Source organism: Rhinolophus sinicus, chromosome 13 (assembly GCF_057876585.1).
Source record: "Rhinolophus sinicus isolate RSI-liver-muscle chromosome 13, RSI-T2T, whole genome shotgun sequence".
Lineage (NCBI taxonomy): Eukaryota > Metazoa > Chordata > Mammalia > Chiroptera > Rhinolophidae > Rhinolophus > Rhinolophus sinicus.
Genome location: NC_142513.1, coordinates 12,094,072 through 12,117,566, shown reverse-complemented (window position 1 = coordinate 12,117,566; position 23,495 = coordinate 12,094,072). Strand labels below are relative to the sequence as shown.

Here is a 23,495-nt window from a genome sequence, read left to right as displayed (position 1 = left end):
AATGAGTGCCAGTCTGAGAATCCCGTGTGTGATTGGATGTGACCATGAGGGGGCGGATCCCCGGCACTGGGTAATAAGGGATGAATTTCATTTCCCCTGTCAGATTGCAAAGCCGCCCCTAGTCCCTTTAGCCCACTTAGGTGTAGGTTTCCTTCCGAGCTCCATAGCAAGCCACCTAATTGGGGCCGACCCTGAAGGCATCCTGGGCCCAAGCCAGCCTGTAGACCCTGACTGTGACCTCTGACCCTTGGTGTTCATCTTGGGGCCAGCCCCTGGTGTGGGCTGAGGGGGCAGCCATGGAGCTGGGCAGCTGTTTCAAGACCTACGAGGACTTCAAGAAGTGTTTCAGCGCCTACAAAAAGGAGAACAGGTGCTCCTTCATTCTCAGGGACCGCGTCTCCGTCCGCTTCCACAACCTCAACCATGGCACCTCCATCCGCGAGGACATCCTGTAAGGGCGGGGTGGGGGCGGGGAAGGGGGGTGGAGAGGAGGCTGCACACTCCCCAGGAGGGCGGCCTGGAGGAGGAGGGAGTGCATTTGGGTCCTCGTTTCTGTGGAGCCTTCAACAGGCACTCATTGAGCACCTTCGGGGTGCCTGGTGAAAAGAGAGCAAAACCTCCACAGGCATCCATTTTTGACCACCCACTTCACCTTCACTCACTCACATTCATTCACTGCTTTTCTGGAATTCATAACTTAAGTTTGTCCCATTTTCTGAGCACCATCCCAGACACAAAATACGGCCTTCACCAATGATAAAAATGCCTTGGCGATCATTTCCTTCATCGGTCTCCTCTCTACAAAGCAGTAACAGCAGTCAGTTGTTGGTTAGTTCATTCATTCATTCATTCATTCATTCAATTATTCGTTTTGTAAATAGTTCTTGAGCTCCTGAGATAAACAGCCGTTTTTCAAACACTTTCTGTGTCCTAGGCAGCCTTCTCTCATCTGTGCATGCTTTACCCCATGGGGCTATATTGAGAATTATAGCTAAATGTTATTTTTCCTATTTGGCAGATGAGAAAACAGGCTTAGAGGCTAAGATAAGGGAAGCAGAGAAAGGCTTCATGCTGGAAGTAATGGTTTCTACTCGGTCGTGAATGAAACAAAGGGCTAGAGTATAAGTTTAGTGGTTAATTATCAAGTAGCATGAAGGAGTTTGACCAGAAGGAACTGTGCAGACGGAGCTATGGAGCAAAGGTACAGATATGTGAAAGAAGGTGGCATGTTTGAAAAACTGGGATGCCATGCTTGGCAGGAGATGAAGTCAGTTGTAGTCTACCTGAATGGTCTTTAGGTACCATTGTGAGGTGTTGAGACTTTATCCTATGCCAGTAGCATCTTTCTAAGCAGTGAGATTAATATAAAAAATGTCCTGCTCTCGGGATGCATACAGTCTATGTCAGATCAATAAAGTAGCCTCCCATGGCCTTCAGGATGAATGAAGTCAAAGCCGGTTAACCTGGCTCAACAGACCATCTGACCCTTTTGACCTCTCCATCTTGCATTGTGTGTCCATCCATATCAGGTCTACTCTACACTCAGCCCGTGTCCTAACCCCACAGCGTCCTGGGCCTTACACTTACCATGTCCGCTGGTTAGAATAACCTTGCCCATCCACATATTCTAGCTCACTTTTCCTCAAATGTCAGTCATTTGTATACTGTCATCTCTGTACTGCATATCCTGTACTACAATTTATTTAACATTTTGAAATTTAGTTTGATAGTCAAAGGAACCTGTTTTAGACCCAATCCAAGCAATAATATGTAAGAAGTAACAGGATAGTGGTTCCCAAATGGTATATATTTATAAATAACTTAAATATTCTTGTGCACGCTGCGGTCATTTTAGATCTCTTAGTCATTTGGGAAACTCTGTTTTAGCTAATTAATTCCTTTTCCTTCAGATTTCAGCACATTTTCCAGGAAGGCTTTAATTCCCGGAAGATTAGATTAGATGCTCTTCTGTGTTCTGAAGCGCCTGTTACAGCTGTCACAGCACCTGTTACTCCTGTTACAGCATATTGTTTTGGACTACAGTTTGCAGAGGTTGCCGTGGGTTGGCTGAGCTCTTCCCACGAGGGACTCTGGTTTCCCGTTATTCTCACTGATTAGCACAGTGCTACTTGCATAGGATCAAGTCCAAATGCCTCACACTTGCACCTAAACACCCTCCAGGTGACCGACCATCCCCAGGTCTAGCACAGAGCTTGGTGTATAGCAGGCATTAAGTAATTGTTGAATGAATGAGTCATCAAGTGCTAAACATGTGATGCAGGGAAATAGGTATAGGGACTCACAAGGGAGAAAAATCAGCTTTCTATTTGCTGCTCTAACATCACCACAAATGTAGTGGTTTATACACAAATTTATTATCTGACGGCTCTGTAGGTTAGAAGTCAAACACAGGTCTCACTAAAATCTAGATATCAGCAGGGCTGCACTCCTTTCTGGAGTCTCTAGAGGAAACTCCGTTTCCTTGTCTTTTCCAACTTCTAGAGTCTGCCCTTGTGACCACAGACTCAAAAGGGGTCCGCTTGCTTGGACACGTCCGTGCCAAAAGAAAATACAAGCAGGAGTTTGCAGCAAAGAAAGTAAAGGTTTATTTAAGGAGTTGGCTCCGAGTCCAGAGACATAGGTGATCTATTGAGCTCAAAAATCTGGCTCCCCAACGGCCTCTAGTGGCTAGGTTATATAAGGGGAAAATCATTAACCAGAGTTACACTATGGGAGTTGGGGCTAAGGACGCTACTGATTGGTCGAGGCTAAGGCAGGTCCTCGTGTCAGTCATGGCATTGTTCCATCTGGGTTCCAGGGGATACGGTCCGTGGGGCCATCACTTTCATGAATCCGAAGTTGAAACAAACTGAGGCCACACGGTGTAAGCTTTGTTTCATTAAAACCTCATTCATTGTTTGAGGTTTAGTTATTATATCCTAGTCATGGTTAATAGACCTGATGCTTTATTCTTAAATGAGTTTGATGTTGACCAGAAGCTAATGTCCTAAGGGCTCAATGATTAAAAGGAGTGGACATACAGTACGTATATGTACATATAGGAGAATCTGGGGACAAAATGCAAGGGTTTCGTAGTTCTCTCAGGCTGAGCAAAACTAGCGTGGATTAAAGCAGAAGGCGTGCTAAACAAATGGAAGTTTGCGTGCAGTTGGTTACGCCCTCACTGCTTGGCTTATGTCCCCATCGTCCATCTTCAAAGCCAGCAATGGCTGGTTCAGTCCTCACATCACTCTCACCTGTTTCTGTCCTCCCATCTCTCTCTCCCTCTGGCTCCCTTTGTCTGCCACCTTCTTCTACTTTTAGGACCCTGTGATTGTATTGGACCCACCCTGGAAATCTAGGATAATTTCCCTTTAAAATAAATCAGCTAATTAGCAACCTTAATGCCATCTGCAATCCTAATTCCCTTTTGCCATGTAACCTATCCTATTCACAGGTTCTACAGATCAGGAAGTAGACATCTTTGGGGGACCGTTTTGCCTACCACAGGAGGATTAACGTCCTGGAGGGGGAAAAGGTGTGAGTTAGTACAGATGTTAACAGCATGTACTTGGGATGCCAAAGAAAATGTATACACATCTTTTTTTAAGTTTTTTTTTTTTATTATTTTTTAAGATTTTATTGGGGAAAGGGAACAGGACTTTATTGGGGAACAGTGTGTACTTCCAGGCCTTTTTACCAAGTCAAGTTGTTGTCCTTTCAATCTTAGTTGTGGAGGGCACAACTCAGCTCCAGGTCCAGTCGCCGTTCTTAGTTGCAGGAGGTGCAGCCCACCATCCCTTGCGGGAGTCGAACCCACTACCTTGTAGTTGAGAGGACGCGCTCCAACCAACTGAGCCATCCAGGAGCTCAGCTGAGGTGCTGTGTTCAATCTTAGTTGCAGGGGGCGGAGCCCACCATCCCTTGCAGGACTCGAGGAGTTGAACTGGCAACCTTGTGGTTGAGAGCCCACTGGCCCATGTGGGAATCGAACCAGCAGCTTTTGGAGTTAGGACCACGGAGCTCCAACCGCCTGAGGGCCAGCCCCTGTATACACATTTTAAGAGATGCTATCTATGCTCAAGCAGTAGTTCACCGTAATCAGAAGTGTCTAGGGGTGGCCGGTTAGCTCAGTTGGTTAGAGCGTGGTGCTGGTTCGTTCCCCACATGGACCACTGTGAGCTGTCCTTCCTTAAAAAAAAAAAAAGAAAAAAAAAAGAAGTGTATCGACGCTGATGGTAACCACTTTGAGCACCTCTTGTAATTGCAGAAGTCAAACGTGACTTGTATTCATCTTTTGTTATCGGTGTATATTATCACAATTTTAATACAGCTTTTTCCTTTCTTAAAATGTGTATACATTTTTTTGGCACCCTCTGTACTTAAGGCAGTGAGGAGACGTGCTTAGCAAGAAGGAAGATTTATACTGGAGCAGCGGAAAAGCAAACTGGTGGGACTCGGATAACAGATGAGAAGGTTGGGGTTAGTTTCATTTATTTTTATTTTTGAAGGTTGAACAATATGAAAAATGAATTTGTTTTTGAGTGGTTAATATAGTCATTTAATTAAAAACAAAATTTGACACTGTACCAAAGAGTCTAGAAGTTAGTGTCCTTTCCACTGTGTTATCTAGAGGCAACTGCTGTTACCTTCCTGAGATACACTGAGCCTGAACAAGCATGTCTTGTATATGTGTACGCATCTTTTTTCTTTTTAACAGTGGCTACGTACTGTTTATACATGTCATTCTGCATTTGGCTTTTCTCAGTTATCACTGTATTTTGGAGATTATTCCATATCCCTATTTCATTGTATGGGCAATTTAAGTCATGATTTTAACAATTGTTAACTGAAAACTTACTCCATGCTACTGTCCGGAGATACAGTGTTGAAAAAGATCAGTCGGGTCCCTGCCCTCATGGAGCTTCCCCTCCAGTCAGGGAGACAAATATTAAACTTTAATTACAGAAATAATTATTTCCTTAAAATCGTAGTGAGAGCTCCCAAGGAAAAGTCTGGACGGCTGGGTGGGGAATGACAGGGAACCTTAATCTTGTGGGTAGGGTGGGGTGCTGGTGACACTTGATACCAGTGCAGGCTGCAGATTAGAAATAAAAAAGGCCGTCCGTCCCTGGCATTCTGTCCCTGGCATTCTGCAGCAGTAGTTTATAAAGCACATTGACCTTCATTCTTTGAGTTGGTCCTCTGAATAACCTCATCAAAGGTAGGTTTTGTTATTCCTGTTATGAGTTAATATATGTAAAGTGCTTACCACAGTGCCTAATACACAGAAAATATTCCGCAAGTAGTAACTGCTATTCTAATAATATTATGCAGATGGAAAACATCCAAGAAAAGTTAAATGCTAACGCACTAATAGTTTCTACCTCTGCTTTACCTTAAGGCTCAGAGTTTCCAAGTTCTACATGGTTGAGCAAAAGGCAGGAGACAGGATAGATACAGTAAAGGGCAGGCCAGGAGCAGGGACTGAGGTCGCCAAGACTCAGATGAGGAAAATTGTAAGAGAACCTAGAACAAAAAGCACCCTCACCTTCCAAATCACCGCGTGTGAGCCAGGGACGTCTGAATTTGGTACAGTTACAGCCAAGAAAAATGGGAATGGGCAGAAAGGAGGGGGGCATGTTGGAGCAGGGAAGAGGGTATAATTTCAAGAAACTATTAAGACAGCACCTGGGTGTTAGAGCTCAAGGTCAGACCCAGCCTGTTTGTCGCCAGAGCTGTTCACTGCCCTACTTAACCACTGAGCTGTACCAGCTTTTTAAGTCCACTTGTTCCTTTATTCATTCAACAGACGTCTAGTAAGAGGTAAAATGTTTATCGCCAGGCACTGAGCTGGGTTACAAAGATGAGTAAATTGTGGTCTCTGCGTTTGAGGACAGCAGTGGAGTGAGCTAGCTTATGAGGAAGTGAATTCATGAGCAGCCCAGGCCTTTAGCAGAGATGGGTTGACTGCCTGTTGGGATGTTGTAAAGAATATTCTTGGATCATTTATTGGAACTGGCTCTGTGCAAAGCACACAGTGTTGGGCTTTTTGAGTATGTGCGGTGTATGAATGTGTGGGATTAGTGCTTCTCTTGTGGGACTGGGGGGTGGGTGGGGGGAATGTTTTTAGGACATAATTTAGCAGAACTAGTTATGCATACTACTGGTGGACAGGTGAGATCATTTTAATAGTAAGTGTTTATGTTAATATTGAAACATAAAGATCCTTATTAAATAAAGTGAGCTGATTTAAAAAAAACCATTTGAAAATAATAAAGCAAATGTTATATGGTCAGTTATGTAAAAGGTGGTTTGTGATTCCTTGAAGCTCAGGAAAAGCTGGCTTAATGGTTAAAGGTGAGAGCTTTGAAGTCAGAAAGACAGGCATTACCCCGGACTTTGGGCAAGACTTAATCTTTGCCACACAGTTTATTCTTCTGTCAAATGAAGAGGACGTGGTGATTAAATTAAAAAATACATAGTGGCAGAAACATAGTGCTCAGTAAATATTTGCCTAAGTCGTAACTGTGGTACATGACAGAAAGTAATAGGTATTTTAAGAGCCAAAGAAATGTGCTGTGGTGGTTACCACTAAATGACCAAAAGTCTCAGTCAATGGAAAGATTCTGTGATTTTGTACCCAGTTTCCCTCCCCATATTTTTATATATGGCTGTTGTGGGGTTTCTTGTTACGTCTTTTTGGGGATTGATATGCTTCAAACAGTCCATGAAGTATTCTGATGTGTCTGTCCGTGGCGGCTCAGTTTAATAGCAACCTATTAAAAACACTTCTTTGGAATGCATTCCAGACACTCTGCTAAGAACTTTACAGGCATTGTTTTCTTTAATCCTCATCACACCCTTTGAACTAAGCCCCGTTATCTGGGTTTTCATTTTCCATGTCTTCATAGTCACAAGGCTGGATAGGAAAGTAAATATCATAAAAATCTTGCAAATGCACTGGCCTCTGATAAAATGAGTCACGATGTAATCATTCCTTCCTGCTTATCCATACAAGTCCCATCAACACCTTTGGTAGTCAGTTTCTGGCTAATGAACAGATGTGGTAAATATCAAGATAATACAATGCAAATAAAACTAATTGCAAACTGAAATTACACATTGCCCAAGAGCTGTAGGACTTGGTGAAGTCCTGAAAGTAATGATACAGAACTCCTTATATCACCGGCAGCCTCACACCAGTTAACAAATGAGGAAGAGAAATCAATAAGGATGATGATATGATATGAAAAGCCAAGGATTTGCATAACAAAAATTAAATTAGGCTCTTGGGAAACGTGATGAAACCCAGGAATATTTTGGTAAAACTGATCTTTATATGTTGCAAAAGGGAAACAGGAAATAAAAAGTATCATAGTGTTTGGGGAAAATATATACCAGGAAAAAAAAAAAACTGTTGACGCGTTAAGTCATTCTTTGATTATTCTAAGAATTGGCATACACTCACCATTATAACTTACATTTTGTTAAATTTCATAATTTTAGTCTCATTTTTTAACATAAAGTTCCACTCAAATCTTTTTTTCCACTATTTACTATGATATGTTGTTTCTGGAGATGTTTTTGGCTGCAATTTACTGAAAAAAACCATGACTCAGAATGCCTTATTTCTTAGAAACCCAGAGGTGGGCTTTTGAAGGTGATTGTTTCAGTGGCCAAGGCTTTTTGCTTCTTTCCACACTGCTATCCTCGGGTCTCAGCTTTGCCCTGAGGATGGCTTCCCACATGGCACAAATGCAGGAGTCACATCCAGAAGAAAAAGCCTTCCTTGGTTTCTTGCAGATTTCCCGTCATGCTTCTTTGCCCAGAATTGGGCCGTCTCCATGCCCATTCGTAATGAGATTACCGTAGTTGGCTTAGACTAGGTCTGAAGCACTTAGCCATGTGGGAGAGGAATGGCAACCTGAATAGAGTTGGCCTTCTGTTAGGGAGAAGGGGGCTAAGGGATGTGGGGTCAGCAGCTTTTGGAATGAATTCGTTTTTAGTGGTACTGATTATTCTTGGATCAGGTACTAATTATCCATAGACCAGCACTCTTGTTATCTTCATATTCGTAGATTAGGAATTGGAGGCTTAGAGGAAGTGAAGTGACTTATCCAAGGTCACACAACTAAGTGGTAAAGCTGGAATTTAAATCAGATCTTCTGACTGAGTCTTATTCCTAACTCAAGTTATAGTGTCTAAAATGGCTTTACTCTGCCTATAAAAATCCTGTTGCTCAAGGGGCAGTTTACCCACAAGGACACAAATCTTACGTAAAATGAATAAAAAACTTTAATCTATTCCAAGTCCCATAGTCAGAGTGAATGCTATTCAGTTATAAGTATATCACTTGTACCTCTGTTTAATCATTCACTTAATCTTGACTTTCCTGGCCATCTATTTAGTAATCTCTCTGTTCACTAGACTGAGCATAGAGACTATCTAATTTGTGTCTCTAGCCTTCAGAGCAATGAGTCTAGTGTTTGGTACATAGTAGGGTTTAGAAAATGTTTGAAATTAAACAAAGGACTTTTCCAAGGTTACGGGAAGAGTAGTTGTGCTAGGACTAGAAGCCAGGTCATCTGACAGAACTCTCCCAGTGACATTCCTAGTATACTTCTTGTTATAGGAAAACTTTCTGTGTCATACAGTCACTCAGGAATGTTCACTCACTATGTGTGTTTAGGGTACCTAGTCTGTGCCTGGTACAGTACCAGGCACTGGGGGGCACACTTAGGGGAATCCAAACAGCTACAGGGTAGATGAGAAGGAAGCAAGACTGGCTGACTCCCTTTCTCCAGATCCTAGTTGAGCTCTCTTAGATATAAGCACTAAGGAAGATTCAGAAAAGTGCAGTCAGCCCTGTATCTGCGGGTTCTGTATCCATGGATTCAACCAACCACAGATCGAAAATATTTGAAAAAAAAGAAAAAGTTACGTTGTTGTTGACATGTGCTATGTAGTTAGGCCTATGAGGGTTGATGGTTGTGTCTACACTGAACATGTACAGACTTTTTTTTCTTGTCGTTGTTCCCTAAACAATGTAGTGTAACAACTCTTTGCATAGCATTTACATTCTATTACATTCTAAGTAATCTAGAGATGAATTCAAGTATACAGGAGGATGTACATAGTTTATGTGCAAATATGACGCCATTTTATATAAGGGATTTGGGCATCTGCAAATTTTGGTGTTCTTGGGGTTCCTGGAACCTGTCAATCCCCTGGAGATACAGAGGGATAACTGTATAAAACCCTATCCTTGAAGGGAGTCTATGCTTTAACCTGGGAGACAGACAGAAGTATAGGTTAAAATAACTACAGTGCTCAAAGAATTCTTACAAAAGAATGTATATTTCACTGTATGTGAGTTATATCTCGATAACAAAGATTAAAGGTAGCAGGCAGAACAAGAACATGTTTCAACCGAGTACTCATTCAGTTTGAAAAGCATGATGCCAGCAAGGACAGTATGTTTAGAGATCTTTATGGAGCTTATTGAACCTGAACGACCAATGTGTTGAGGGTCAAGTTAAGGAGGATAAAAGGAGAATCCAGAGAAAGGAGAAATATTTTGAAAGAAGACAGTCAGCATATTGGTTAACCACGCAGACTTTAGCCAAGCAGGCTTAGTTCAAATCCCAGAGCCTTCGGTTTTAACTGGAGGATTAAATCCCCGATTCTCATCCTTGAAAACCCCTTTAAGCCTGTTTCCCCATCTGTAAAATGTGGATGCTAGAACCCTTTTCATGTGAGGGACTAACATGTAGCCTGGCGTATAACAATCCTTACTACATGTAGTAGTGGTAGGAAAGAATTTAAAAGACTTGCTAACCTATTGGATATAGACGTGGAGAAAGAGGAATTAAGAAGATCGCAGTTTCCATCCTGGGAGGCGCAGTCGTTAATGGAACCGAGAAAAGCAGAAAGAGAGTGTTATGATTGGCATTCGCCAGTATCTTTTCTTTCGACTAGCTTTACAAGCATATGCTAAGAGCACATAAAGTCAACATAATTTGATGAGCTAGAGTCATGCTAAGACGTGAAGCCAGCAGAAGGGTAGGGCCCAATCTGCAGGCTTGTGGAAGTTCCCCTAGAGAAGGTGGTGGTTGCTCATTGTCCTGAAGAATGAGTAAGGTCTGAGATAAAGGCAGGTGGGAAGGGCATTCCACACCGAGAGACAAATGTGAACAAAGACACAGCTGTAGATAGTTTGTCTTTCTAGGGCATAAAAACACAAGATGGTGAGGGGGTAGAAAAGTGGCTGGAGATGCAGGCAGAGGCCACACTGCAGCCACTCCTCCCTGGCCTTGCCACTACGCAGCTGCTCCAGGCCCTTCCAGGCTGGGGATGATGTTGCCGCCCCAGCATTGTGCACACAACACGAGCAGGCTTTTCAGCCTTGGGCCCCTCCACCCTGTGGTCCTGGCATATCCTGTTTTTCTAAGCTTGCCCCACAGGGTGAGCAAACAGGATCAGCTGGATTAGGGTGTTTGGAAAGGGGTTGGTAAGGTGCCCAGGCTATGTCATGTCATGTCAGGGGCTGAGATATTTTGTCTCTTCTCTGGACTTTGGGCTAGGACACTCCCTGAGGAGGAAGGGACGTGACAGTTTCACCCACCAGTGGTCCATGAGTCACTCTTGCAATAGATCGTTGACAAGGATCTGCTAAAGGAATAGCATTGTGTTAGGTGCTTGAAATACACTGAGGAATAACTCCGTCTTGCCACTTGAAGACAGCTCCCATCCAATGGGGAATGTACTGCCTAAACACCCAAGAGAATGTCGCAGGCATAGGAGCTATGATAACTGTAGCTGGCTTTTACTTAGAATAAATAAAAGACCGAACCAGGCTCTGGGTTTAATATTATGTCTGTGGCTTATTTAATTCTCATAACAACCCTAATAAGGTCGTTTCATTTAATGAGGAGGAAACTGTACACAGAGAGGTGACATGACTTGCCAAAGGTCAAACAGCTTCTGAGTGGTGGAGCCTGGATTCAAATCCAGCATTCAGCCTCCAGCACCCCACTGTCTAACCTCTAGGACTATTGCTTTCCAGATAATCTGCTAAGCCTTTTCTTTTAAATAAATGCTAAGAATTCAGAGAAAAGAGCAATTACTGTGGCTTGAGGGCATCCACAAAAGCTTCCTGGAGAAGGCAGCACCTGACTGGGGCCTTGAAGCCTGGGTTGAATGGGGATAGAAAGAGAAAAAGAGCAGATATTCAATTGAATTCCCTCCTCCTTTGAATCATCACTTTGTGGCTGTAATGGCAAAAGCCGGCAGGGACCCTAAAGATCTTCTAGGCCAGGGGTTCTCAAAATCTCTTAGGATGTGGACATTTTTCTTTAAATGAAAGATGAACAGAGATCTTCCCTTTTAGAGAGGAGGCCCAGACACAACCTTATCTCTGAGAGCTGCTTTTATCTTTGCTGTGGAGGAAGCAGTGGCTCCCAAAAGGCAGGAATGAAGGGGACATTTTAAACAGGAAGTAACCAGCTAGGCACTCTGCGGCTGCCTTATGTCTGTTTTCCCTTGTGTCTTGCCTTAGATTGAATTGTTGGCAGCTAGAGATGGGCAGCAGAGGGTGAATGAAAGGAGTTGAGGCTTGTAACTGCTATAGGTGAAAATAAAGGGGGTTTCAGTGAGTTAGGGTCTGGAAGAAAAAGCCGAATACCCTGGGACTGGAGAATGAATGTAAGCCTTCCTTCCCTCCAGCCTACACTGCACTGTGCCTCCAGGAAATCGATCAGCCACTGTAAGTCCCTACAAGCCTTGTCTTAGAAGAGAAAGGGGGTGGTCAGCACCTTTCTCATTGTCACCTCTACCTTCCCTAGATATGTGCAGGTGAAATTTGTCTGTATTCGGACCCAGTCAAACAGGAAGAGAACACCAGAGGCGGACCTGTGCCCAGCATACCTGCTCCTGCAGTACAATGAGAAACTGGATAGACTATTTATCAGTGAACTCAACACCCAGCATATACACATGGATGCCAAAACCGCAGGTCCTAGGGGAGACACCGATGACAAACCTCAAAAGACAATTTGCCTACAGAAACCCCAGCCTGTGCAGCCCACATTCAAGAAAGAGTCCAACGGGGTTGACAAGTCCCCGGTTGAACCATCGTTTTGCTTAGATCAGGTCCAAGCAGCCTCAAAGGCAGAGCAAGAAGGTATCACTGCTTCGGACCTGGCCAAGATAGCAAAAGTGATGAAGAACTTTCTTAAGGTGGACGAGGGTTCCATGGCCTCACTCAGTGTAGGCAACAGCCAAGACCTGGACCGGCTCAGCTTCCAGAGCAGCAAGATGAGCAACCTGTTCATCCGCTTCCCAGAAAACCTCTTGCTGCACCGGGTGGAGAACGCCCAGGGCCACATCCTCTATGCTTTCCTGGTGGAGAACAAGGAACGAGAGGGTCGAGTGGTACACTTTGCTGTGCTCAAGGCCGAGACAGCCACGTCTGTGGCCAAGATGCTGAGTATCTTTACAGAGTTCAACTCAGACTGGCCCAAGGTCAAGGTGGTCTTTGTGGACCCATCCTTCCCCCATCGAGCCGTCCTGCAGGAGATCTTTCCTGCTGCCCGCATTCTCCTTTCCATCTACCATACGACCCGGCTCTTGGAGAAGAAGTTGCAGCGTAGTTCAGCAACTCTGTCCTTTAAAAATCTCATGAAGGAAGCCCTGCGGGAGGCTGTGTTTGTCACATCTGAGGCCAGCCTGCAAAATCTCTGTCAGCTGTCCCAAGTCCTACTAGACGAGGAACTCTTCAGCTTCCTGCAGGCCCACTGGTTCTCCTGTGAGCTGCTGTGGTACATGCACGTCAGGAAGGGCCTGCACGCATGTAACACCTACATGGACAGCCTAGACATCGTCACCAGCAAGGTGTCAAGCCTCTTTCGGGAACAGCAGTCTCTGCTGGACTGTATCCTCCGCTTTGTGGATTATATCGACTTCTTTAATAGCAAAGGCGTGAAGAACTTGCCCACAGCTCCTCCCAAGTTAAAGCGAGCCCGGCCAGCAAGCACGCCGCCAAAGTCCAAGAAGGCTTTTGGAATCTGTGGAGGGAGCTTCACCAGGCTCGCTGTGAAAGACACAGAGCCATACGCACAGCAGATGGAGCAGCAGCAGCAGCCACAGGTGCAGCCCTCCCAGGGTGGCATGCTAGACACCTTGCACCAGAGTGGCTCCGAACTGGCCTATAAGCTGTGCTACAATGAGTGGGAGGTGGTGCAGAACTCTACCCACCTGGTGGACATGGCTGGCTCCTCAGTGGACGTTCAGCTGCTGGAGGACTCTCACCAGGTTAGCAAAGATGGCTGTAGCTGCAGCTGTTCCTTTCAACAGTGGTACCACCTGCCGTGCCGGCACATTTTGGCCCTGCTGCACACCAGCCAGAAGCCTGTGGGTGAAACCATGGTGTGCCGCCGGTGGCAAAAGAGGTACCAGCACCTCCTGGGGCCCACTGGGGAGCTCCGGGACCCTGTTGTGGTCCCAAACACAGGCCAGCCTGGGAAGCAGGGACAGAACGACATGATTCAGGACCTAAGCAGGGAGCTAGCAAACCTGCTAATGCAAAGTGAGGGTGCAGAGCTGGAGGAGCGCTTTTCCACCCTGCGCAAGATTGTGGACATCTGGGCTGACCCGCACCAGCCACCTGAGCCCACTCAGCAGCCAGGGGACTTCAGGGATGTGGGCCGCCTCCCTTTTCTCTGGGGAAAACAGGAGGAAAGGGACGGACTCCCTCTTGCTGGAGCCACGATTCATGATTGAAGCACATGCACTGGGCGCATTGGACCACAAAGCCCTCTGCCTGGAAGTCTGAGCACTCACCGTGGGCGGGACATGCCAGGGGTCAGCATTTTAACCAGTGTCTTCCTAGGTAGGGCTAGGAAGATTGTTGCAATAGGGGCAGGGGAGCCCCACTGTGTGACAGTCCTTTGAACCCGCCCTTGTCTGCCCTACCTTAGGCATTCCTGGAGCCTCATTCATTGTTCAAGGCCAAAGTTGTCTCCATGTTGAAAGGTCATTCCTTTTTCTTCCCCAACCCCTGAAATCAGATCTTACTCATTTTACAGAGATGAACCCCTGCCCCGGGATGGGGTGAGACACAGGGGACCTGGTAAAAGGGCCTCTTTTCAGGGACAAAGGGAAGGAGGGTGATCCTTGGCTGTTTACAAAGAATCTGTTATTTGTTTCTATTTTTATTCATATTTAATAAAGATTTTTTTAAATAAAATTTTAAAAAAGCAAGGGAAATATGTGTTGCTTGAACAGGAAAGGAATCTAATGGGGGTTGTGAAGGAAAATGAAACCTGATGCCTCGAATTCAAGGATTTAACAATCCACCACTTACTTCGTCCTCTTCCTACCAACCAAGCTGTCAACATTGATTTTAGGCTGCCTCGTATTCTAGCAGCGTTAGGCAGGGCCGGAGGAATGAGTCGCAGGAGACCAAAATTGGTCCTTTAGAATTTATTTGGCATGTTTGAGCTGCGGGAGGTCAGGTTAAAAAAGACCATGACCTCTCCGAGTAAGAGGGGTATGGAGTTTTACAAGGGGAGGTGAAGAGGCTGTTTCCTCTTCAATGCATCACAAGCAAGCAGGGAGCAGGACAACACGGCTTCTAAGATAAGACGGTTTCTATTCAGCACATTTTGGGTGGTTTCTCCAGGCCTAAGGTGGTTTCGGCCTGTAGTGGAATTTTCTGTTGAGTTTGGCTTTGTCCATTTGGGTTTGGGGGTAGAGTGGAAGGTGCGGCTAAACCGGTTAGCGCCACCTTTGCATATGTTATGTAGATTTAACTTGGAGCCAGGAGTGGATCCCAAACAGATGCAAAACCTCTCTCAAGTCACCGGGCCAGCACTGGGCCGATGTAAATAGAAACCTTGAAATTGGTCTGCAGAGTAAATGTACAGGAAGCAGAATCATTAAGAGACAAAGAAAGAAAGCTTTCAAAAAGACCAGAGATCCAAATCTTAAAATAGAAGATTTAGTGCCACCAGTATAATCCCATCTTAACAAGCAGGAGGAGACCAAAGAGACAGGAAGGGAAAAAACCTGAATCCTAGACTCCACTGAGCCTGCAGCTTGTCGGGGAACTGTGGGAAACTCTCTAATTTTTTGACCCCAGGTTCCTCATCTGCAAAACTTAGTGTGTTGGCGTGTTCCAGTCCCAGTTCCCCCTCTAGGTTTATAAAAACAGAACATTTCACTGCAGTTATAATCATCAACACTGACTTTTGTTGTTGCTACTTTGTAATCTTAATCACCTGGTAGCCACCCAGCTTTCCAGGATGCTGCCTTCAGGGGAACTGAGGTCAAAAGATGGCAGTCGGTCTTGGTTCTTGGCCTAGTTCACCATGACCTTAAACAAGCCACAGTGCCATTCTGGATCTCTTTCTGTAAGATACCAGGAGGGGCTGGCTGGGCAACATCAAGCTCTCTCAAGGAGATCTGGACATCCTCAGATCTAAGGTTTGGCCCCTGACCCCTGACCTAGAGTCAGAAGTTGAGACCTAGGCCTCAGTTTCCCCAAGGCAGAAGACCTTTTACAACTACATATGCACCCTTTCCTGCCCACCCCACCCCCGTCCCGGGGCTTTGGAATTTGACCAGAAAAGAAAAAAAATTCATTTAACACTGCTTGCTATTTATTTTCATTTTCGGCCTCTGAGGGAGTTTCCATAGTAACACGCCCTTCCAGTCACCTCCGCAGACGGGAGGTTCCAGAGTTCCAGCCTCAGGACTCAGACTCGCCTCGAGGCAAGTGTCCTCAGGCTTTCATTGGTTACCGCCAGCCGAGCCCCTCGTAACCCTGGTAACAGCACCGCCCACGTGTCGCGGGCCGACGATTGGTCTGCACACCAAAGACCCAAGGCGAGCTCCTCAGGCGATTGGCCCGAGTCACGGGAAGCTGGAGCCGCGGTTGGTGAACCTAGAGGTCAGTCAGAGTCAGACTGGCTCAAATAGGGAGAAATGGCGACAGAGCCAGGTTGTGGGTGAGTGATTTCGAAACGGGTAGAAGTGGGACGACTACGGTCAGCCCTGACACAGCTCCCAAAAGGGTGAGAGGTTGACTTCTCTTCTGGCTCCGGCCGGACTCCGTATGGGATTGTCATACAACAGCATTTTCCCACCCGGGCTAGAGGTGAGAGGTCAGAGGCCCCGTCCTCTCCCTGTCCCCGGTTTTTGGACCTCAGGTACTTTCTTTGGAAAGCAGTCAAGGTCCCGCTACTTACAGAATAATGGTGGGCAAGTCACTTAGCCTCTTTGAGCCTCAGTTTCTCATCTGTAAAATGGGGACAATAACTTGCTTTGGGGTCAAATAGAGGAAACATTGGATTAGAATTTTGCGGTTAATAAAGGGATTTATGTAGAGACAGGAGAAGCTGTGTAGGTTTGTTAACCCCGTTTTATGGTTGAAGCTATTGAGGCTCAGAGGGCGTCACTGACTTGCCCAAGATCACACAGCAATTTGGGGGCAATTGCTGTTCTCTTGCATATACCGGGACCAGATGAAGGAATGGATGCCAAGAAGTAATTTGTAAATATAAAGTTCTGTACAAATATTTGAAATGCTTTAAAAAAAAAAAATCTATGCAGCTCTGGCCTTCATGCCCATTTAGATCTTATGGAACCAAATCTTTCCAAGGCTGGCTTATCAGTTAGGTCTTAGCTCCAATGTCATCCTCCCTTCCCCCAGAAAGGACTTCCCTGACCATCTTAGCTAAAATATCCCTTCCTCCCCCAGTTTACTCTCTACCTGTTACCCAGTTTTGTGGTCTTTGTAACCTTCATTATCTGATATGTCCTGTTTATTTGTTTACATATTTATTGTATATCTCCCCTAGAACAGTGCTGATACATAGTAAGTATTCAATAAATATTGTCTGGATGAATAATTGAAGAGCCAAGCCCCATACTGTTTCCTTAAACCTGTGTTCCTCTCCGTAGGCCCATCTTTGGAACAAGATCTGGGAACTACAGTCCAGCCTCAAGCCTCAACTTAGTTGGAGCTTGAGAGACTGAGAGACTCCTGGACAGCAGTCTTGCAGAGAAATATTTTGACCTTGGCATCTAGACATCTCCCGTCCTCCCATGGCCCTGACAATGCTGAATGAGCTCCTGATTGAGGACCCCAGCCCACCTGTGCTGCTGTACCAGGTTAGTAAGACTGCCAAGCTAGATACCCTCAACTATCAGAGCTGCTTTATGCAGAACGTCTTTGCCCACTTCCCTGAGATCTTATTTATCCACCGGACCTATAATCCAAGGGGCAAGGTGTTATATACCTTCCTTGTAGATGGCCCTCGGGTACAGCTGGAGGGTCATCTTGCCCGGGCAGTCTACTTCGCCATTCCTGCCAAGGAGGATGCTGAAGGCCTAGCCCAGATGTTCCAGGTGTTCAAGAAGTGTAACCCAGCCTGGGAGAAAGTCTGTACCATCCTAGTGGATCCCTACTTCCTCCCTCTGCCCACCCTAGCTATGGAGTTCCCCGCAGCTGAGGTCCTGCCCTCAGCCTTCCACATCTGTAAGTTCCTCCAGGGCAAGTTCTATCAGCTTTCCCTCGAACAGCCTGTGGAGCAGGTACTCCTGACCTCCCTGCAGAGCACAATGTGCTCGGCCACAGCTGGCAACCTGAGGAAATTGTACACACTCCTGAGCAATTGCATCCCCCCAGACCAGCTGCCCAAGCTCCACTCATACTGGCTGCTCAATGACCGCATCTGGCTGGCCCACCGCTGGAGGAGCCACGCTGAGAGCAGCCGCTACTTCCAGGACCTGGAGGTCACCACCCGAGTCCTCAGCCAGTTCTTTGGCACCACCCCATCTGTGGAACAAGGCATGACCTCCCTGCTCCGATACATGCAACAGAACTCTGGAGACATGGCAAGCTTCAGCCTGGGCCTGAGTCCCCAGAGCACTTGTGCCCCTTCAGACGTCAGCCCCCAAAGCCCCAAAGTGGAGCAGTTGGTAGAAGCCTGCATCCAACACTCCCTCCACACCATCTGCACGGGGCCCGCAGCCCAGCTCTGCCTGGGGGAGCTTGCCGTGGTCCAGAAATCCGTGCACCTCATTGGCTCGGGCTCAGAAAAGGTGAACATCCAGATCCTGGAGGACACCCATAGGGTGCAGCCCCAGCCCCCTGCCAGCTGCAGCTGCTACTTTAACCAGGCCTTCCACCTGCCCTGCCGCCACATCCTAGCCATGCTCAGTGCCCGCCACCAGGTGCTCCAACCCGACATGTTGCCGTCTCAGTGGACAGAAGGTTGTGCTGCCAGTCTAGACAACATCCTGGGCAGCAAATGGAGTGAGACCCTGGATAAACACTTGGCCGTGACTCTCCTCACTGAGGAGGTGGGTCAGCTCTTGCAGCACTGCAGCCAGGAGGAGTTTGAAAGGCGGTATAGCACCCTGCGGGAACTGGCCGACAGCTGGATCGGCCCTTACGAGCAGGTCCAGCTGTGATTACCCTCAGTGCCCAGAGATGCTTATACACATACACACACGCATCCACTCCACATCTCACACTGTTGTACTTCTATGAGCCCTCCTTCCAGGGAAGGACAGGAGTCTTCTACTGCAGCCTGCTACCTACATTGTATCTAGTTCCCTAAGACAGGAGTCAGCAAATTTTTCTGTAAAGGGCCCCACAGTAAATGTTTTAAACTTTGCTGACCACATACAATCTGTTGTATATTCTTGGTTTTTTTTACTACCTTTTCAAGGTAAAAACCATTCTTAGTTCAAGGGCCTTACAAAAACAGGTGACCCTCTGCTCCAAGATAAGAGATAAAAGATACTGGGTAGAGATCAAGGTCTGGGATAACAGCTTCCCCAGTCGTGAGGTGACTCACCTGACCCACAGAGGAAGAAGCCCCCTCGGGAGGTGGTTCAGCCAGGTTCCCAGGCTTTTTACCCTCCCCCAGCCCTTCACCCCATCCTGAGGTCATTAAAGTTGAATGTTGTCTACTACAGCACTTGTCTAGTTTTTTGTCTTGTGGAAAGCACTGTAGGAAATAATGGAAAGAACAGACTTTGGAGTCTGATACTATATGCAAATCCTGGTTCCTTACCTGCCTGATTTTTGAGGTCTGGTCTGCCCTTTACTAGCAATGAGACTTCAGGCAAGTCACTTCTCTAAGCCCCAATTTGTTCATCTATAAAAAAGGAGATCCTCACAGCACTGGTAAGATTAAAGGAAAGTGGGCATAGAATGGGCCTGGACACTCAGGTGCTCAAGTAAGTGTTAATTTTCCTTTCTGCCCCTATGATCCCATCACACGCCCTCAACAGGATGGGAAATGTAAGGCAAGAGGAAAGTTCACGTTACCTAGGACTTTGTACAAGAAATTTTGATCAAGTCCCAAAACAATACAAAAGAACCCTCTACTCTCCAAGCAGGGCCCCCTATCTCAGGTAATTTTCATTGTAACTACTCTGATAAGATCTGTCTCCTGATTTAGTGGTATTGGGAGAAACTTCCTGGGGTCTGGGCCCTGATGAAGGACTGGTATTCATCAGGGTGGCTCAAACAATCACCCTAATTCCCATCCTTGCCATAGGCACCCCCACCTGTCTGCCCAAAAACCATACGGAGAAGCCACCCTATGTGTCTGGTGCTATTTCATCCAGCTACAAGCAGGAGCCGGGAGGCTGGCCCCTCCTGGATCTCACTAGGGGCATCTGCCCAGAGGCTGTGTGGGCATGCGCCTGCTCCCACTGTGCGCCCTCCATAGCCCCCTCTGGCTCCGGATGGGCCATCATGAAAGCTTGAGCTGCCCGGATCAGGTCCTCTTCCCGCAGGCCTGGGACAGGCACGGTGGGGATGCCAGCAATCATCATGGCCAGAGTCAGGATGCAGGGGTCAGGCTGGGGGCTGGCCTCCTTCCCCCGGGCCTCAGGGGGCACTGACAGAACCCCTGCTGACAGCCCACATAGCAGCAGGGGTGCAGGCCTGCGGGGGCCACCCAGGTGGGCAGCTCTGCTTCTGGAGCAGCCATCTTCCCAGCCCAAGCTCTCTGGCTGCCTCATGGGAGGGAATTTGTGGCAGTATCGGCCGTACTCCTTCTGCCGCAGTGTCTCCCAGCTAGCCCCCCCAGGGCAGCCCCTGGCTTCCGGCACTGCCAGCGCTGGGCCCCAGGCCTGGGCAACAGGTGCCACCTGCTCAGCCTTCTGGCTCAGTGGGCCTAGTCCACCAGAGGCCACCACCACTGGCTCTACAGGGCTATAGAGGCCAAGAGACGAGCCTGGAGAAGCAGCCCCACCTGCAGAGACAGGAATGAGATGGAATGTTATTCTTGGTCTCTGAGGAGGAGGCCCTGAGGGGCAGGGCATAGCAGCAGAGCTCTGGGAACAGGATCAATTAAGAGCAGCCCAAGAGGAATGTCTAGTGGTTGGGAACTAGGTTTGACTCATACCCACACCCCTGATCCCCAACACTGAGTGAGTGATAGACAAGTGTTTGTTGAATGAATAAGTGAGCGAGTGGGTAGTTATTGGCAAGCATTTGGGGAATGGCTTTTCTTTGAAGAGAAATGACTCCAGGGCCAGTCCCAAAAGCCCAGCAGAATCTCTACCTCCCCGGAGTCAAGAAGCAAATACTCAGGAGAAGTTGTGGGACCCACTCCAGTTCCAGGAGCCCCTCTCTCACCTTGGCTGGAAGGCAGAAGGCCTGGATGAGTTTGTGGAGACATGAGATAAGACATGGCTGCCCCAAGGCCCGTTTGTAAGGGAACAGTCATCTGCCTCCTGTTGTGCCCTAGTCACCCTTCTAGAATGTCACCTCATAGTCCCTCCCTGTTACACCTGGGACCCACCTCACAGCACTGACCTGTGCATTCTAGAACTTCTCTACATGACAATGGGATGGGGTTAAAAGAGTGCTGGACCAGGGCATTCTAGGTTCTGGCCTTTACCTTGGACAGTTTTGTTCCTTGACCTCCTCATCTGTAAAGTGGGGATAATCACTGCCCGCTGCCCCAGCAGAAGTGGTGAGGATTAAGTGAGATCATTTGTATGGAAGCAAATGACCAGAGATACAAATAATGGAGTCCAGGGCTTTGTGCCCTGTAATAGGAGAGAAGGAATACTCTGCATCCATTCATTTGCTGTGGACCCGGACAAATACATTCCCATCTCTGCTTCGCTTTCCCAACTGCAAAATGAAATAGTTGGTCTAGGGCACTGGTTCTCACACTGGGCTGCACATTAGATTCTCCTGGGAGCTTTTAGAAATCTTGATGCCCAGCCTCATCTCAGACCAATTAAATCAGAATCCCGGTGTCAGACCCAGTTATCAGTATTTTTCAAAGTTCCTCAAGTGATTATAATATGTGCCAAAGGTGAGACCTCTGTTCCAGGGAAATGCTTCTCAACCCTGGCTGTACATTAGAATCTCCAGGGAGCTTTTACAAAAAAAACAATGTCTAGGCCTAATCCTCTGACAAATCTCGTGAGAGTCTCTGAAAATGGAGTCTGGAGCATCAGCACTCTTACATATCCCAGATAACTGACGAGAAGCCAGGCTAAGAGCCACTGGTCTAGGTGATGTCTAAACTGTTCTCTCTTGCTCTGACCTGCTGACCCACAGGGATTCTAAAAGTGCTCCTCACCGGCTTCAGGGGCAAGGACACCCTCCAATGATTAGCACCAGCTGTCTTTATTTCTGGTCCTGGCTGTCAGCACATGGCCAGCTTCAGACCAGCCACAGCTCCGGGGCCAGGACATGCTCCTGGGCCCTGCTCCAGGGTGGCTGCAGGCCTTCACTCATACTTGCAGAAATCCTTGAGTCCTTTGGGCAGGTGGAGCCCATCAATGGCCAACCGGTGCACCACACTTCTCTGGATCACGAGGCGACACAGAGTCTGCAGGGACGGCACTGTGGAAAGAAGGCTGTCAAAGGCAAACTGAACTGAGGGTGGGTCTGAGGCTGAGACCCAGAAGATCTAGGTCTGGGTCCCCCCCTTTGTTGTTAACTCGGGCCATTCCCTTCTGCTCTCTGGGCCTCCTCTGCTTCATGGGGCTGTTCATGTGGTGGAGATAAGCATCTCGTTCACAACACTTTTCCAATGCTGCAGCCCTTTTTCTATAACACCCAGCACTCCCTTGCCCCTCCCTTAGCAGCTTCTGGGGGCAGGAATAGTGTCTGATTTAGCTATGCAACTTGAGCCTCCAGTGTAGGCCTGGCACAGGGTGGGTTCTAGCTCACTGAATTCATAAAATGTGATCAGAGGTCTAAATAAAGGGCTTACTAGAGCGATAATGAATCAGGTGTCAAGATTAAGAAACTCAGTTTGGGTCTGTGATACCTTTAAATTGGTATGCCCAAATCTATGAGCAGGTACCTACTAAAAGCACACAATTCTCAGAGAGGCCCAGGGTCTCAAAGCAGCTTAGAATCCCTGCCTTAGGTTAATACAGAAAATACTGTCAAAACCAGAAGGCAACTTGGAGGGCATCCTAATCAATCACAGCCAGGGTAAACTCACAGATGGGTAAACTGAGGCGCAGAGCCAGGGAATGACTTGTCCAAGATCACAAGCAGAGGCAGAATTTGAAGTCAGATTCCCCAACTTGTAAATTAACGCTGGGCAGCCCAAGGCCATGCTACCCGGCTTGGGAGCCTAGCAAGTTCCTGTCCCCACAGTGGGCCAGGAGGGGTCGCTGCCCAGGGGGTGGGATACCTACAGCCATACTCAAGCTGGACCAAGCGCACGCTCTTGGTGGAGGCAAACACGTCCACCACTGCGTAGAGGGGCTGGGCGGCTGGCAGCCCCCGGGCGCTGGGGCCCATGTCCTCGCCGTTGATGATGATGTGCATGTCGGCCGTACCGTCCGGGCGTGGGCAAAAGAGAACGCCCAGGCGGCTACGGCGCGCGGTCGGAGGCAGCACATTCAGCTCATAGAGCTGGTCCAACAGGTGACTGTAGAGCCCCGGCCGACTGCGGCCCACCAGGCGGTCGCGGGGAATGCGAAACTGCTCAATGCACAGATACGGTTCCACCAGGAGGGCTGGGGGTCGGCTGGGGGCCACTGCCTCCGCCTCTGGGCCGCCCTCGCGGGGCACGCGGTTGTGATGGCGCGTGATAGCGAAGACCCAGGTGTGGCCGAGGCTGACCAGGTCGGGCAGCGAAAACTCGGGCACGGCGGCCAGACTGGCGGGGTCTAACGCAGTCAGGCCGAGGCGTAGGTGGCCGCACCAGCCTAACTCTTTCTCCTCGATCTCAACCAGGAATACCTGGCCTGGAGCCAGTGGCTCGCGACTGAAGCACACGCCGTGGGCGAAGCTCTCCACGCGTGTGGCCCGTGTCCCGGAAGGGTCCACGCGGATGTTGGCACCGTGCACCCGGTGGAAGCGGGTGGGAGGGGGCTCGGGGCGCGCGGGTCCCCAGGGTGCACCCAGTTCCACAGGGTCGAAGACAGCAGCCATTTCCCCGCCCCGAGTCAGGCCCGCAACTCCGGGGACTATTTTGGGCTGCAGG

The 23,495-nt window shown here is 47.8% G+C and overlaps 4 protein-coding genes across 7 annotated transcripts; 2 read left to right on the top strand and 2 right to left on the bottom strand.

The window, feature by feature from the left end:
• Positions 1-150: 150 nt before the first annotated feature.
• On the top strand, positions 151-13,928 carry ZSWIM3 (zinc finger SWIM-type containing 3). 2 transcript variants are annotated; one of them, XM_019749685.3, is made up of 2 exons: positions 151-370; positions 11,847-13,928. In XM_019749685.3, exons 1-2 carry the CDS (start codon positions 297-299, stop codon positions 13,780-13,782), a joined length of 2,010 nt encoding a protein of 669 aa, XP_019605244.3. In that variant the 5' UTR covers positions 151-296; the 3' UTR covers positions 13,783-13,928. The 2 variants fall into 2 exon arrangements, with proteins under 2 accessions (XP_019605244.3, XP_019605243.3); XM_019749684.3 differs by having other exon boundaries at positions 151-451.
• A 1,960-nt stretch (positions 13,929-15,888) lies between these two features.
• On the top strand, positions 15,889-18,989 carry ZSWIM1 (zinc finger SWIM-type containing 1). Of its 2 annotated transcripts, none has more exons than XM_074317842.2 (2): positions 15,889-16,010; positions 16,966-18,989. In XM_074317842.2, the coding sequence occupies exon 2, from the start codon at positions 17,110-17,112 to the stop codon at positions 18,478-18,480; it is 1,371 nt and encodes a 456-aa protein (XP_074173943.2). In that variant the 5' UTR covers positions 15,889-16,010; positions 16,966-17,109; the 3' UTR covers positions 18,481-18,989. The 2 variants fall into 2 exon arrangements, with proteins under 2 accessions (XP_074173943.2, XP_019605248.3); XM_019749689.3 differs by having other exon boundaries at positions 15,976-16,159.
• Positions 18,990-19,508: 519 nt separating this feature from the next.
• On the bottom strand, positions 19,509-20,900 carry SPATA25 (spermatogenesis associated 25). The gene is made up of 2 exons (XM_019749694.3): positions 20,666-20,900; positions 19,509-20,279 (listed from the first exon to the last, which is right to left on the bottom strand). The coding sequence occupies exons 1-2, from the start codon at positions 20,754-20,756 to the stop codon at positions 19,648-19,650; spliced, it is 723 nt and encodes a 240-aa protein (XP_019605253.1). The 5' UTR covers positions 20,757-20,900; the 3' UTR covers positions 19,509-19,647.
• A 160-nt stretch (positions 20,901-21,060) lies between these two features.
• Positions 21,061-23,443, bottom strand: NEURL2 (neuralized E3 ubiquitin protein ligase 2). 2 transcript variants are annotated; one of them, XM_019749691.3, is made up of 2 exons: positions 22,702-23,443; positions 21,061-21,892 (listed from the first exon to the last, which is right to left on the bottom strand). In XM_019749691.3, exons 1-2 carry the CDS (start codon positions 23,441-23,443, stop codon positions 21,777-21,779), a joined length of 858 nt encoding a protein of 285 aa, XP_019605250.2. In that variant the 3' UTR covers positions 21,061-21,776. The 2 variants fall into 2 exon arrangements, with proteins under 2 accessions (XP_019605250.2, XP_019605251.2); XM_019749692.2 differs by having other exon boundaries at positions 21,655-21,906.
• Positions 23,444-23,495: the final 52 nt, after the last annotated feature.

Coding starts and splice junctions, on each gene's coding strand:
- ZSWIM3 (XM_019749684.3), top strand. CDS start 297: ATGGAGCTGGGCAGCTGTTTCAAGACCTACGAGGACTTCAAGAAGTGT. Junction 452..11,846: donor TCCATCCGCGAGGACATCCT/GTAAGGGCGGGG, acceptor TACCTTCCCTAG/ATATGTGCAGGTGAAATTTG.
- ZSWIM1 (XM_074317842.2), top strand. CDS start 17,110: ATGGCCCTGACAATGCTGAATGAGCTCCTGATTGAGGACCCCAGCCCA.
- SPATA25 (XM_019749694.3), bottom strand. CDS start 20,756: ATGACTGTTCCCTTACAAACGGGCCTTGGGGCAGCCATGTCTTATCTC. Junction 20,280..20,665: donor CCTTCTGCCTTCCAGCCAAG/GTGAGAGAGGGG, acceptor CTGTCTCTGCAG/GTGGGGCTGCTTCTCCAGGC.
- NEURL2 (XM_019749691.3), bottom strand. CDS start 23,443: ATGGCTGCTGTCTTCGACCCTGTGGAACTGGGTGCACCCTGGGGACCC. Junction 21,893..22,701: donor GGTCCAGCTTGAGTATGGCT/GTAGGTATCCCA, acceptor TTCTTTCCACAG/TGCCGTCCCTGCAGACTCTG.